General features: G+C 39.6%; 2 protein-coding genes across 3 annotated transcripts in view; both read right to left on the reverse strand.

Annotated features, from left to right (window-relative positions):
• Nucleotides 1–4,374, reverse strand: part of oxsr1b (oxidative stress responsive kinase 1b) — a 42,781-nt gene extending 38,407 nt beyond the window's left edge. For both annotated transcript variants that reach the window (XM_027174766.2, XM_027174762.2), the window contains exon 1: nt 4,014–4,374. In XM_027174766.2, the coding sequence (XP_027030567.1) occupies nt 4,014–4,083 (70 nt within the window). In that variant the 5' untranslated portion in view covers nt 4,084–4,374. The remainder of the gene's footprint in view (nt 1–4,013) is intronic.
• Nucleotides 4,375–8,339: 3,965 nt separating this feature from the next.
• myd88 (MYD88 innate immune signal transduction adaptor) lies at nt 8,340–12,150 on the reverse strand. The gene is made up of 5 exons (XM_027176857.2): nt 11,605–12,150; nt 10,794–10,895; nt 10,483–10,663; nt 10,307–10,398; nt 8,340–10,109 (listed from the first exon to the last, which is right to left on the reverse strand). Exons 1-5 carry the CDS (start codon nt 11,948–11,950, stop codon nt 9,955–9,957), a joined length of 876 nt encoding a protein of 291 aa, XP_027032658.2. The 5' UTR covers nt 11,951–12,150; the 3' UTR covers nt 8,340–9,954.
• Nucleotides 12,151–15,973: the final 3,823 nt, after the last annotated feature.

The raw sequence follows: 15,973 nt of genomic DNA on the forward strand, positions 1-15,973 counted from the left end.
ACCAGAGAAACCAAATTAAAAACATTGTTGAATGTTACATTTGGAATGTAAACGTTTTTATGTGCAAACAGTTTACACTACGGAAGCTTTCTGGGTGGGAGGGGCTTCTTCCTTTTCTGGATGAGAAAAAGGGCAAATAGATCTTTATTGTTTTTGTTTTAGTGTATTGAGCTGCACCGTGGCTTCGTGTCTCTCGTATGAAGGACGTGTTAGTCTTCGCCCTCGCTGGATGGCGGCTTTTGTATGAGGTCAGATTTCATGATCATGGAATAAAGTAACATCAGTATATTCTCAGGTTTAGAACATGGACGAAGGACTTTTTTGTGATGAACCCCCATAAAAGTAGTCAAAAGTAAATCAATTAAGCCTCAGAGGTGTGTGTGTGTGTGTGTGTGTGTGTGTGTGTGTGTGTGTGTGTGTGTGTGTAGTCCACGTGGCCGCAGAAGGACAATGCTACCTCAGAGCAGAGTCACTCAATGACCTCCTTCATGCACGCTCGCAGCTCTCGTCGCTCCAGATATCAGGCCAGTCTCTGTTACATCTCCTCTGCACGCCTCACACACTCCTCGCACCATTTCCAGACCTCGGTGAGACATGTCGCGTTCAGATCCTAATCACACCCGCTAGCTACATGTCCCGCAGTCCCTCTGCACGGCGCTGCTGAATCCTCGAGTCTGATTGGTCAGACAGTCCTGTGTGAAGTCATGTGCAGTAACAGCAGCAGCTCTGGTCACGGGTCTATATTCATCTGCTTGGGTCTAAAGCGGGATGGTTTCCATAGCAACGACTTGTACAGTAATAATGCTTACCAACAAAGTGATTAACGGGTAACAGGCAGGGAAAGAAGAAAAAAAAAACGCATCAACTTTAAGAGGTTTTGTAGAAATATTTGGACTGCGCGTTTCCTGTTGTTGGTCTGATTAAAACCAGATTAATCCTCAAACAGAATCTCAGAATTTCTCCACCATGGAAATCTGATCCAAATCGAACGCTCACACATATCTGATTATTAATAATTCATGCTGCTTCAAGGCTGGGTTTTTTTTTTCAGTCAGCTTGTGATTCGGTGAATAAGGACCAGCTTCAAAACCGACTGGTGATGAAGCGATGCCTCGGTACGCCGATGAGGATTAGTTTAACCCAGGATCTCAAGACGTAGTTCAACTTTGGGAAATTAATTAATTAATAAGTGACATCACATAATTATGTGTGGGAGTGAGTGAGTGAGTGAGTGTGTGTGAGAGAGAGAGAGAGAGAGAGAGAGAGAGAGAGAGAGAGAGAGAGAGAGAGAGAGAGAGAGATGTAGCCGAGTCCTGCTGCTCTCTGAGGTGGAAATATCCAGAACTCAAACTGGGAAGTAACTAAAAATATAGTTTGTACTGAGCGTGCTTAAAAGTGAGCACTAATGTCTTCTCATGTCCTCACGTCCAACCACACAACAAAGAGCAAACATTCATATCAGGTTTTAGAACAGTAATCATCATCATCATCACCATCAATAAGTGCACTAAAGAACGCATTAAAGAAGTTGCAGCTCTAAATAAAAATAAACGTGTTTATTTTAAATCCATAGGATTTATATTTATAAAATATTTTAGACTTTATTATATTTACAAAAATACAGAAAAAATAATTTAGCATTAAAAAAAAACACTTTTCTTTTCTTTAAATTCTCAATTTCTATACACAGTATTAGAAAAACCACGTTACCTTCTACAGTCAGTCGGAAAGAATATTTAAAAATGACATTAAAATAGATCACGACCTCCAGGAAAACTCAAGAGTTTATGGTTTGTCTGATCGAATGCCTTAATCACACACACACACACACACACACACACACACACACACACACATTATAAGAATAATACACCTTTATCAGGACTTCCTCTGTGCTTTATGACGACCTCGCTCTCACCGGGTTAATCCACTAGCCAAACATGGCCTGCTGCTTTATCAGCTGTTTTAAAATCATGAAAGCGGATCGCTGCTGCGATGCGACATGACAAATGTTTACTGCAGCCGACTGCAGCGTTCGAGCGAGGCTGGAGCTGAGAAATAGAAAGACTGTTTTTTTTTGGCTGTGTTTTTCACACGCAACAGGTTTCAGAGGTTCACCGAAGGAATGGAGGGACCAAGCTTGAAGCGTCTGTGGGAAAACGTGAAGCTTAATAACAGGTCAGCTATCTCTGATACGACTAAACTTCCGAGCAGATAAAGCTGTGAAGGTCATCGCTCAGAAAACATGGAAGACGATAAAGGAAAATAAAGGAAATGAAACAGCGTGCATGTTAATCATGGTGACTTTACTCACGATACAGGAATTCGATAAGTATCTAGGCTGCTTTTTTGCCCCAGAGCACACGCATGTTTACGTTAAGTTTTATTGAAACGTCATACGATCTAATAACTCGTCACGTTTACTTAGTCAGTGTTCTTCTAAACGGAAAGTGTTCAGCAAACGCATCTACGTCTGTATGACTTTGCTGTATGTCTAGCCACGCCCCCTTTCTTCCTACTCTCAGGGACATGGGTGATATCAATCAAGCAGGAGTGTAGGTCGAGATGACGGCACTACAAATAATCGATTGTTACAACGGTGGAGAGCAGAAAAGCAATACGAATGCCACACCGGCACCGGGTTCCACTCCAGTCAGCAGAAAACGGGACCTAACTAGCAGACATCAGACTGAGCTGTTAAACAATGACATGTTTGCATACTTAAAAAGGAGTCTCGGTGACATCTGTCTGTCTCAATCACACACACACAAACACACGCGGACAAACTGGCTGACTGTGCATCAGCATGCAGCTGGACTTTGTGGTCAGGCAGTCAGAAGAATCGGTGTGACCTCAGCGAATTATCCATAAATTTGAGATGAGCTCTGAGCGTGTGAGCTGAAGGCGAGCAACACAGATACAGAAGAGCCCGAAGGCATATGGATCCTATAGATAACCTCATTATCAGGGTTCTGTGCATTTACCCACGTCACACACACACACACACACTACACATATACAGTAATGTCGAGCGTACACACACCTCGAGCCATGTCATACGTTTAACCCGTTTACTGTGACATCCACAAAACTATAGCCAGAAACTATTAGGTACTAATAGTACTAATCTACTCAAGCCTGGTCCTAGATGTTCCCTAAGTGTGAAGTGCACTATGGGGTTCTGTATGTACACTATGGAGTCTCACAAGTGTCCACAAGGCTTTTAGGAATCCAGTAAGAACTACAAACCTGTTAAAGCTACGCAGTGACCCGGATGTAGTTAAGTTTAGGACATCACGCTGAGCGGTTTCCTGGATTTAAAGCATAGTGTATATATATCTATGGATTTAAAGACCTAATCTCAGGTGATAGAAGTTAACAATAAGTTATTAAAGGCCTTGTGTTAGGCTGCATGGACACGATGACAGACGGAATGTACTTTATTTATGAATGATGACAGCCACACAAACACATATATACACACACACACCCATTAACACACCTGCTCTGAGCCTGAGCATTGTTTGCTAAGCTATGCTATCATACCCACCCAAACTCAGCTAGCTAGTTCAACCCGAAACCTGGCTTCATAAAACATTTCATACCCAGTTATGGACACACACACTCGAGCTAAACACTCGTGTGAATACAAATAAATAATAATAATAATGTTACTTCGTTTATTTAACAACAAACTGGCCTGTAGACCGCGGTTAGCTCACAAGCTAACAAGCTACCTGGTCACAACCGTGTTTGTGTCCTAATCGGAGCGTTGTTTCGGATACTCGTGCACTACTTAGGGCACTTCCTCGTGCACTACTTACGCCACAAAATAGTGCACTTCATGTCACATCGTGCGTCATTTGGGATTCGTCCCATGCGAAATGCCTCAACTCATTTACACACGCAAGAACAAACGTTTTAGAAGCAGTGTGTACGACCATCTTATGTTAACTGCTTATTCAGTTTGACAGCAAGAATAAAATTGTGTATTCACGTCCCAGGACACTTACCAATGACCTCCTGTAGTTCATAGTCATCCTTGTTAATGGACCAGGTTTGGGAGCTCAGGTCCTCCGACATGGCTTCAATGTTGTGATAAAGCCGTATTTTCTCCTTTAAATACGACCCGAATACAAGCTCTTCAGTCTCAGGTGCTTTCTGAAAACGTATAAATTGCGAATGCAGGCCGTCCAGCGATGCTACTTCCCTCAAACAGCGGCTCCCATACAGCGCCCGCTATCATTCCCCAAAGTTTGGCTCTAGCGCCGCGGCCGCCGCCTTCCACATTCCTGCGGAACACAAACGGATGCAGCGGGCGGCCATCTTGGGTGCTGATAACACATACACGGACACCGCCGGCGGCCATGTTTGTTGGGTACAGCTAAAGCAGACGTGTAAGGCAGACATCTTGAAGCCGTTTCACACAGATGAACACAGACGGCGTCCATGATGGGTGTGGAAAAAAGAGTTTAAGAAGCAGAAAAAGAAAAACAAGCCAGCGTGGCTTAAATATCAAAAAATCAAAGAACACGGTTATGTTCACTAGTAAATTGCGCGACTATTTGTAAATATAAAAATATAAAAGTGTTCCGTTGCAATACAGCAGCGCTTCTCGTGATCGCAACACCCAACATGGCGGAAATTAGCTTCCATTTAAGAAGACGAAGACCGAAAGAAGGGGCGCTCGAGCGCCATGCACGCGCAAGTTTTTATGAACATCGTTATTTTATGTTTATTAAAATTTAAAGTACCCTAATATGTTATATATTTGTATAGTAAAATGTGTATGGTCACAGTAAAAACTCAAAACAATATATTTGTTTATATGCATTATTATTGTTATAATAATAATAATAATTATTATTATTCTTATTATTATTATTATTATATATTATCGTGTCTTATGTAATATTTTTAATTGAATTTTAATGGAGAAAATTATCATTGGGTATTTTACTTTAAAATACATTTCTATTTTTTTTAACGAATACATTAAAATATGTCAATATTTTTTAAAGAAATAAATTAAAATATACATTAAACAGAATAGCATTGTATCTTATGCTAGTTGATGTCTAATGTCTATTAATAACATGTGGTGCATTAAATCTGGGTGATTTCTTCTTTTTTTTCTTTTTTCTTTTAGTGTGAAATAGACTTGGAAAGTCAGAAATACAGCTAAAATGTGTAGTCTTTGCCTTTAAAAGAGCCACACAGTGACTCTGGGGTGGTGCTGAGATATAAACTCATGACCTTGTGGTTTTCTAGAACAGAGTTTTAACTGTTGATGAATTTATCAGATCAGAATCAGGTTTATTGGCCAAGTGTGTTGATGTTGACACACGCATGGAATTTGGTTTCAGCTGTTTGTGACTCTCAAAAGTACAGACTTAAATAACACTATACGATACAAGACAATACAGACATAAATAACACTATACTATACAAGATAATACAGACATAAATAACACTATACTATACAAAACAAGATAATACAGACATAAATAACACTATACTATACAAGATAATACAGACATAAATAACACTATACTATACAAAACAAGATAATACAGACATAAATAACACTATACTATACAAAACAAGATAATACAGACATAAATAACACTATACTGTACAAAACAAGATAATACAGACATAACACTATACTATGCAAGATAATATAGCCATAAATAACACTATACTCACTATACTATACAAGACAATGCAGATGTGATACAATAGACATTATGAGTATTAAATATGAATACAGAATATATGACTGATCAGTCATGTACATAAAGTGTGAGAAGTGCATGGTAGTGCGAGTAACAGTATTGTGATTTATTGTGCTTTTTATACAATATGCAGCAGCACTAGTGTGTGTAACGTACACGGATGATGTCATGACTGACATTTTGGATAATGCAGTACTTATAGATATGAAGCAGGGAATATAATTATGGTGAGTTGTTAATCAGGGTGATTGTCTAGGGAAAGAAACTCTTCCTGTGTCTGGCAGTTTTAGTAAGGAAAGTAATGATGAATCGTTTGCCGCCACCTAGTGGCTCAACTACTGAGTCGGCTCTTGATCATAAAATCATCTACATGAAAATCAGAGTCAGGTTTATTGGCCAAGTGTGTTGATGTTGGCACACACAAGGAATCTGGTTCAAGCTGTTTGTGACTCTCAAAAGTACAGACATAAATAACACCATACTATACAAGACAATACAATACAGACTATACAGACATAAATAACACTATACTATACAAAACAAGATACAGACTATAGAGACATAAATAACACTATACTATATAAAACAAGACAATACAGACTATACATACATAAAACCATACTATACAAAACAAGATACAGACTATACAGACATAAATAACACTATACTATCTATACAAGACAAGACAATACAGACTATACAGACATAAATAACACCATACTATACAATACAAGACAATACAGACCATGTGAGGCTATATAATATAATATAATTATAATGATTATTATATATTTTTATGAATACAGAATACTGCAGTGGGTTGGCACTCCGTCCAGGGTGTATCCTGCCTTGATGCCCGATGACGCCTGAGATCATGGCACAGGCTCCCCATGACCCGAGAAGTTCGGATAAGCGGTAGAAAATAAATGAATGGATGAATGAATGAGTACAGAATATAAAATGATATAGTATTGTTATTATTATATCAGTCAGAGTGTTTCACAAGCTGCTTTGATTAAGGAATAATAATTATTACAAGAATATTTTTAAATAAATAAATAATCCCAAATTTTATTCGTTGTTTTTTTTTTTTCTTTATTTGTCATAACACAGCATTTATTGCAGTTGAGTTTCATTTGTGTAAGAGGAAGTCAGTCTATTTCGAGTTCCGTGTGAGCAGCCCAGCTGTTTTGCATAGGCGACTGTTAGTGGTTTTGCACCGTGTTTGTTCCCAGCAGGGCTTGAATCCTCGTTCTGCTACTTTCACTTCATTTAGGCTGCACATTAGATCCATGTCTTACTTCAGCTTCTCTTCTTCCTGAACGCCTCTGCATGGCAAAACGCATACACCTGCATACTGACTGTACTTCAATCACAGAAGTATGTCGTGTAATTATTTTAAACTGCCTCATCTCTTCTCACTGAAGGTCCAAAACCTACTTGAAGGGGAACACAGCTGGAGCTGGCACGATCTCTAATGTCGCATGTTTTAATGAACCAGCAGATTTGTGTTTAATAATCAGTCAAAAGCTTCATTAAGATAATGAGGATAAATAAAAAGAAAGAAAAATATATTGAATATGTGTAATGTGTAAAGAGAAAACATGCATGTAGGAAATGAAAGGAAATACTAACCACTTCTAAGTGCAGGAGTTTGTACTTCCTTTGAAAAAAAAAGTTCATTTGTGTATTAGGGCCTATGGTAGCCTAGTGGTTAAGGTGTTGGGCTACACAAAGGTGTCAGGAAGGTTGTGAGTTCAATCCCAGGTCCACACTGCGCCCCTGAGCAAGGCCCTTAACCCTCAATTGCTTATTCATTCATTTTATACTGCTTATATGGACTTCTCATATCGAACCCCCAACCCTGGAGGTGTGAGGCGATTTTTAAAAAATTAAAATTAAAAAATGCAGGTTTTATAGAAGCGGCAAGTGGAGCAAGTTTCCATTTATTCCCACTTTCTGTAAAAGTGTTGTTCAATCCAACCTGAAGTGAATGTCTGCACAGCCGCTGTTTGTTATGAGTGGAAGGAATAATTCTGCTCCCGGTACCACCATGAAGCACAAGATCAGCGCCTTTATTTCCTTCTCACACGTCTTTATTTACCTCCACACACGGTATCAAAGAAAAACCTGAGAAGGGCAAAAATGTTTTGCCATAAACATGTTATCGCCTCATCGTATACAGTAAGCAAATATTACAAAGGGGTTTTAACAGGAAGAAAACTGCTTACAGTGACAAAAAAAAGAAACATTGAAATAAAAACTTTAATAAGTTTTAGTATTAATCAGAAGTATTTCACCCTTTTGTCCTTTTGCATTTTGTATCATACTCTGAAAAATTATATTGAAAAAAAAAATCTTTGATTATTTCCTCGTAAACTGATGTCACCTGGCCTACATTTGCATACCGGAATCTGATTGGCTCTTAGGATTTATGACGCTATAACACTTCAGTGTAACAACGATGCAGGGAAATAGCTGGTTCCGCTTATTACATATGAACAATTTCTTATAATAATCTTTATTTTTGGTTTAAAAAAAAAAAGTCAAAAAAAATTTTTGGAGTCTGAAAAAATAAATAAGAATCTCACTACGAACATCTGCTTGTAGAACATATTTTTTATTATGAAAGGATTGACTTAAACAGACTACAAAAGGCATAACATGCTAATTATAGATGTAAAGTTTAAAAAAAAAAGCATACCAACAACATGGCTCTGTCAGAGTACACGCATGATCGTTCATATTTTCTATTTGAATCAACAAACCAAGAAAAAGCGCTGAAAGATAGAAAAAGAAATTCTTAAGATAGTTGCAATAAAAGCAATGCAATAAAAGAATATCAAAGTATGAAATGTATAATTTGCGGTAATAATCGTAGCTTTCTGTGCCTGCGATAAATCAAGTGTATATGAGGACATGAAAAAAAAAAGGAGAAAGCCGTGAGAGAAAAAACAAACAAACACAGATTCGCACTATTTGGATCATCAAATGCTGCAAAAGGCAAAAATCAGCAGTCATCAGAGTCACATTTTATGAGAAAGCAGCATATTTTGTGCTATAGGAGTTTTCCATAAAGATGTTTTTTTTTTTTTTTAAGGAAACATATTTCACAGACATAAGATCATCTACAATGTTGATGGAATAATCTTTGAAGTTTAAATATGCTGTAAAAAATATAGTATACTAATATCATCATCTTCCATAATTTACATATCTGAAGTAGGATCTGAAGCCAGTGCCTGGTTCACTGGGGTTGTCCTGATTGGACCACTTTTGGAAGTTACAAACCCCTGCGTACTGGGAACAAGACCTGCTGTCCTGGAGACGCTCCAGTTGATCCAGTTGTCTGAACATTTACATTTACGCCCTTATCCAGAGCGACTTGACATCATCATTTGGTCCATGTCAAAGTGGCAAGTTTATACAAAAAAAAAATAATAATAAAAATACTGTGTTTGTGATAATCTTATTTCTCTGTATGCTGCCGCTGGATGCTTGAATTTCCTCCTGGATCAATAAAGTATTTCTCTTTCTCTATGCCATGTAGGAGACGCTCCATATTAACGGCCGTGGTTTGGGAACGGGACGTATTCTTAACAAACTGGTATAAATGCAATGGTCAGGCGTCCACATACTTTCGGCCATAAGCAATCTATCTGAATGTGTTTAATGCATGAAATATTCAGAACTCGAGCTCTGTATTCACAAGTGGTTGTGGTTGAAGATTTTTCCGTGTCATTTTTCTAATTATTCGTTATTTGTAAAACGCATTGTTTACGCTCACGGTAACGATCGCGGCCTTTCTTTGTCCGGCGAGCGTCATCGCTGACTGTACACTCACAAGGAAGTAAAAAACTCTCAAGTGGCTTTCTGTCCAGCTTTCCATTAGTTTCTCTATCTCTATCTAGAAATTTCTAGAAAGCTGTTTAATTTATATATCGCATCTCTCTCTCTCTCTCTCTGCTCCCCCTGTCTATAGATATATAGAAGTGTGTGAGAACATAAACGAGACATTTAACTTCAATTTCTTTTTAGAACTCTTACATAAGCCATCAATTCAACAGCTGGGACATTTGCAACAAAATATTTGGGTTCTGCAGCTAGAAAAGAAAAATTCATTTGTTACCAGAAATGTTCAGATTGTGTAGCAGTGTGTGTGTGTGAACAATAATAAGAGCTGGGGCAGTCAGTCAGCGAGCTGGATGTGTGACGCTCAGGACAGGGACAAGGCTTTGGCCAGTCGAACCCAGAACCAGGACTGTGTGGAGGGTCTGGTGTAGTCACACACTGTCAGGAAGCGCAGAATGCTGGGAAAAGGCCTCTTCATTTGCTTGTAGACCACAGGGATCAGCCGCTTGGTCCGAGCACCTGTGGGGTCAAAACGACAAACATCAGAGCAGGGCAGGAAGTGATGAGCAGCTACAGGAAGTTTCCATGAGGTCTATATATGTATTTCTACAGAAAGAAGCTTAGACGAATAAACTGTACTGTAACTGTATTGTGACTAGATGTGTAGTAATAATCATGTAGTACTGTATAAATCAAACTGATATTTAAAACCTGACCTGGGCAAAGACTGAGGGCGAATTTAGTCTGGAAGTCACAGGCATCGCTGTCCAAGTAATCATCAGAAATGACAACCACCATCCTCTTACACCTAAACAAACAAAATATACTTCTGTCTTGAGCACAGTTAACGACATGAGTTCAAAGTCTAAAGGCTGGAGCATCAGAGACTCACCTCATCTCAATGAGCTCGCTGGTGATGGTCCAAACACACGTCCCGGGCAGGACGTCGCGGTCAAACACACACAGCTTCAGGTTGTAATCTGTCTGCTCCAGCTGTCTGATCATCTCATGGACGAACTGGAAGTCGCTCTGGCAGTAGCAAATGAAAGCGTCGAACATCTCCGGTATGTGACCTGAACACGAGATCGGGACGGAGGTCAAGAATTAAAGCCGTTTAAACGATACAATCATTTACATCACTAGATACAGGAAAGTGCTCTCTAATCCTATGATGTCCATCCAAACCTAATGAAATTTACACACCGTCATTTACAGTGATTCCTCGACACTGGTCTCTGCTGTCCACCTCGGGCACCTGAACAGGAAGCTCCTTTTGTCTTTCCACATAAATCCTGCAGTCTTCATCTGCACACAGTAAAGAGAACATCACTTTATTATGCATCTGACCTGGAAAACATTCATTAACATAACCGTCAAGTTGAAATCGTGGGAATTACGATTGTGAGCTTTTGCAAGAAACGAGTTTACGTCATAAACGTGTTGAAATGTTGTACTTGCTTTGATCTGACTGAGTGATTAAAGCTGTGGGTGTTAAATGTACAACTCTGTTGATTATTCTTCTTTAGAGCACACACACCTTTCAAAAATATATGCTACAAAATCCGTGATCAAAATGCACAAATTATGCGATCGTACATAACACACGACCACTTTATTAGGAAACGACAGCAGGTTCGTCCTTGAAACGAATCCATGCGATCGTGTCACAGCAGCGCCGGTAGTTCTCGAGTCACCCCTTGCCTTCCTGTCTCCTCTGACACGGCTCTCAGACATCAATGGATGTTTTGTTTCTCGCACCGCTCTGTATTTCAGACTCACGTGGACGTTAACCGAAGCCGCCACCTGACGCTCTGCATGGATTACTGAGTATCGCAGTAATGTATCTGGGGAGGAGAAAAACCCTGATGCACACAGATAACATGCAAACTCCACACAAGGTGGACATGGGACTCGAACCGCAACCCTGGTGGTGTGAGTCAAACCACCACTTAATGAATACATGAGTCTGATGTTTTTTTAGTTCTATGTATGAATAGTAATACTTAGAGCTGACCTATGAGTGGCTGCAGGTCTGAGATGATGTCTTTCCTCTCTGCCTGCTCCAGGATGGACACCAGTTTGCCCACCGTGGCCCCTGCTCTGGTCTGCCAGGTCTCCAGCAGCTTCTTGGTGGGATTCTCCAACTTCTCATAGTTTTTAATCTCCAGGTAGCTGAAGTCCATTTTCTCAGCGATATCCGTCCAGTCTGCTGCCACCGTGTTAATGGGGTTTAAATACAAAGCCAGTTTTTTCCTCACGCTGTAGTTCAGGGCGATGACTGGAATCAAGTCATAATCCACAGATGGTGATGATGATGATGATGATGGTGATGGTGATGAAGAATACGGACTTGACGCCATGATAAAAAAACAAAGTGTAAAAACTTTGTTCTTCTTGTTGTATTAAATTGTCGTTTACGGCGATAATAAAACTATAAACCGCTCCCTGTTTTTAAGTCATTTCAGTCTAAACTGACTAAACGGCGTGCAAACGTTACGTTATTAGGACACTGCAGTTATCAACAGGAAAGAGGAAATAATCCTGAAATGTTATCATCGGTGACGTCACAGCCAATCACACGCTGAGTAGATGACACGCGCGCTCTTAATACAGGAAGTAAATCTCCACCCAATTGCGATCATGGTTTAAAACTATAAATAATTATATAAATGCTTTGGATCAGGCTAAAGCGTTAGCATGCGGCTAATAGTAACTGCCTAGTCAGTTACATGACATAAACATAAACATAAACATAAACAAACAAACAAACATAAAAATGTCAGTTCATGTTAAAATGACCTGATTTGCTCTAACTGGTCCAAACTGGCTTTAAATCATGGAAGATGTAGTTTTTGGTTTATTTTTTTGCAGATTGACTACAAACCAGGGCCGTCGGCAAGGGGGAGCATTAGGGGGCAATGCCCCACGTGCCCCCCAATTGACTCAACGCCCCCCCCCCCCAATTGACTTGTCGTGCCCCACCATTTGACTCGCCGTGCCCCACCATTTGACTCATCGTGCCCCACCATTTGACTCGCCGTGCCCCACCATTTGACTCGCCGTGCCCCACCATTTGACTCGCCGTGCCCCACCATTTGACTCGCCGTGCCCCACCATTTGACTCGCCGTGCTCCAGAATTTGACTCGCCGTGCCCCACCATTTGACTCGCCGTGCCCCACCATTTGACTCGCCGTGCCCCACCATTTGACTTGCCGTGCCCCACCATTTGACTCATCGTGCTCCAGAATTTGACTCGCCGTGCCCCACCATTTGACTCGCCGTGCCCCACCATTTGACTCGCCGTGCCCCACCATTTGACTCGCCGTGCCCCACCATTTGACTCGCCGTGCCCCACCATTTGACTCAACATACGCTCCTGAACACATTTCACTTAATTCAATTCAAATTTATTTGTATTGTATATTTGATCTAAACCCCTCCATTGTAGCTCTGTCTGTATGTCTGTATGTCAAGTCTTTTGCAGACTCTAACAGGTTTTCATCTAACATTGCCCTGTATTTGGCTCCATCCATCTTCCCATCAACTCTGACCAGCTTCCCTATCCCTGCTGAAGAAAAGCATCCCCACAACATGATGCTGCCTCCACCATGTTTCAGGGTGGAGATGGTGTGTTCAGGGTGATGTGCAGTGTTAGGTTTCCACCACACACAACGTTTTGAATTTTGGCCAAAAAAAGTTACATTTTGGTCTCATCTGACCAGAGCACCTTCTTCCACATGATGTTTGCAAACTGCAAACAGGATTTCTTATGACTTTCTTTCAACCACGATTTTCTTTTTGCCACTCTTCCATAAAGACCAGATTTGGAGTACACGACTAATAGTTGTCCTGTGGACCGATTCTCCCACCTGAGCTGTGGATCTCTGCAGCTCCTCCAGAGTTACCATGGGCCTCTTGGCTGCTTCTCTGATTAATGTTCTCCTAGCACAGCCTGTCAGTTTATGTGGACATCCATGTCTTGGTAGGCTTGCAGTTGTTTCCATTTCTGGATGATGTATTGTACAGGGCTCCAGGAGATGTTCAAGGCTTAGGATATTAATTTATAACCTGACCCTGCTTTAAACCTCTCCACAACTTTACACCTGACCTGTCTGGGGTGTTCTTTGGTCTTTATGATGCTGTTTGTACACTAATGTTTTCTACCACTTCGGTGGGCTTCGCAGAACAGCTGTATTTATACTGAGATTAAATGACACACAGGTGCATTCTATTTACTAATTAGGTGACTTCTGAAGGCAGTTGGTTTCACTGGACTTTAGTTAGGGGTATCAGAGTAAAGGGGGTGAATATAAATGTACACCACACTTTTCAGATATTTATTTGTAAAAAAAAAAAAAAAAACATGGACACATATTTTCATATTTTCAATCCACTTCACAATTATGTGCCACTTTCTTTTAGTCTATTTCATAAATCCCAATACAATACATTATTCTTTGTGGTTGTAACATGTAAAAATATGAAAAAGTACAATGGGTATGAATACTTTTGTAAGGCACTGTAGAACAAAAGGTTATCATAAATAATAATATAAAGAATAGCAAAATACAAAAATTCTAGATTAATATTAGATATATTTAAATATGTTTGCATTTATCCCCAATGAACAAGTCTGAGGTGACTGAGGTGACTTTGGGGAGGAAAAACTCCCTTAAATGGTAAAGAAAGGAACCTTGAGAGAAACCAGACTCAAAGGGGAACCTCATCCTTATATGGGTGACTTATGAAGATAACAACTAACCACATGTTCAATATTTTTTCAGCTACTATTCTGAGAGATTGAATATAACTCAGTGACATTCAAAGTGCATCCTTGACCTTTCAGAAGCAGTAGTTAGCTCACAAAGAACAGTTACCTTTACAATGGTAACACTGATCCAGAAATACATAAAATATTATCTTCAGAAATATCAATCAGAAATTTCATATTCAATTATTACACAAAACGAAAGTGAACAGAATTATATATAAATGTCTTTAAAAAAAATCCCCAAAACAGCATGCAAACCTTGCGTAAGACCTACGTCATTAATTATTCAAATACAACAGCCAATGGCAAGTCTCCTGTAAATCAAATCTTTCAATATTTATATTTTTGTTAGAAGTACCGGTAGTTCTATTTATTACAATTGCTATAAGTGACGTGACATACGGCTAAGTATGGTGACCCATACTCAGAATTTGTTCTCTGCATTTAACCCATCCAAAGTGCACATACAGCAGTGAACACACACACACACCGTGAACACACACGCGGAGCAGTGGGCAGCCATTTTGGGGGATTCGGTACCTTGCTCAAGGGCACCTCAGTCGTGGCCGGCCCGAGACTCGAACCCACAACCTTAGGGTTATGAATCAGACTCTCTAACCATTAGCCCATGACTGCCCCAGTCATGCAGTTTGTGTGTAACATATGTATAGACTTAAACATATCATATAGTTAAGTAAACAGTACAGTATTGTGTCTAATTTAATTTGTGCCTTTGCGTAGCAGCTATGCATTGTCTGTGATCTCAAAATCAAAATTTGGTGGTTTCGTACAGAAGAGCCATGGATATAAGAAAGTGGTTTCTGTATGTTCTGGTGACAGCCCTGCTACAAACAGAACCTTATTTGTACCTAACCTAACTCATTCGTGCCCTACTCAACCCTAAGTTCAGACCCTCTAAAATTCTTGGTTGTGATCTTCCTGTTTATATTTTCAAAAAAAATAAAATAAAAAACCCGGTTTATCTATAAATAATAGTTTTTTTCACATCACACTGATTTGTCGCGGAAAGCTACGGTACAGTCCATGCAATAAGCCTGATTTGGTTTAAACCTCGTTTTACAAAACTAATGATGATGATGATGATGATTAAATAAATGATGAAGCACAAAATAGCTTACCATGAATCGCAAGCGATTAAGTTAGGCTTTTACTTATCTGAAAAAGAACGCATTCATCTTTTTTTATTAAATGTAAATACTTTTTTAATTTACATTCAGAAATCGTTGGAGAATAGAGACCAGAAATAGACAGCCACATTTTCTCACTTCTCATTTATGTGATAAATCTATCTGCAGAGAGAGAGAGAGAGAGAGAGAGAGAGAGAGAGAGAGAGAGAGAGAGAGAGAGAGAGAGAGAGAGAGAGAGAGAGAGAGAGAGAGATTGATTGATTGGTTTATTGAAGAAAAGCACACATACACTACCAGATTTTAAATAAATTAATTAAGTAAATAAATAGATCATATGTACACTAAAGGCACAAGGGTTCGTGTCTTCTTATTGTCTGCTCAATTCTTCATCACAGTAAAAATGAAGGAAGGATGCAGCTCGGAGGGAAGTGTGGAAAATAAAACACAGACAGCTTGATTTTAT

Source organism: Tachysurus fulvidraco, chromosome 25 (genome assembly GCF_022655615.1).
Source record: "Tachysurus fulvidraco isolate hzauxx_2018 chromosome 25, HZAU_PFXX_2.0, whole genome shotgun sequence".
Classification (NCBI taxonomy): domain Eukaryota; kingdom Metazoa; phylum Chordata; class Actinopteri; order Siluriformes; family Bagridae; genus Tachysurus; species Tachysurus fulvidraco.

Bases quoted from the DNA above. Each gene is read 5' to 3' on its own strand.
- myd88 (XM_027176857.2), bottom strand. From the start codon at position 11,950: ATGGCGTCAAGTCCGTATTCTTCATCACCATCACCATCATCATCATCA. The intron at 10,664-10,793 runs GTGTGTAAATTT...TCTCGTGTTCAG, and splicing joins AGGAATCACTGTAAATGACG to GTCACATACCGGAGATGTTC. The intron at 10,399-10,482 runs GTGAGTCTCTGA...TTGTTTGTTTAG, and splicing joins AGCGAGCTCATTGAGATGAG to GTGTAAGAGGATGGTGGTTG.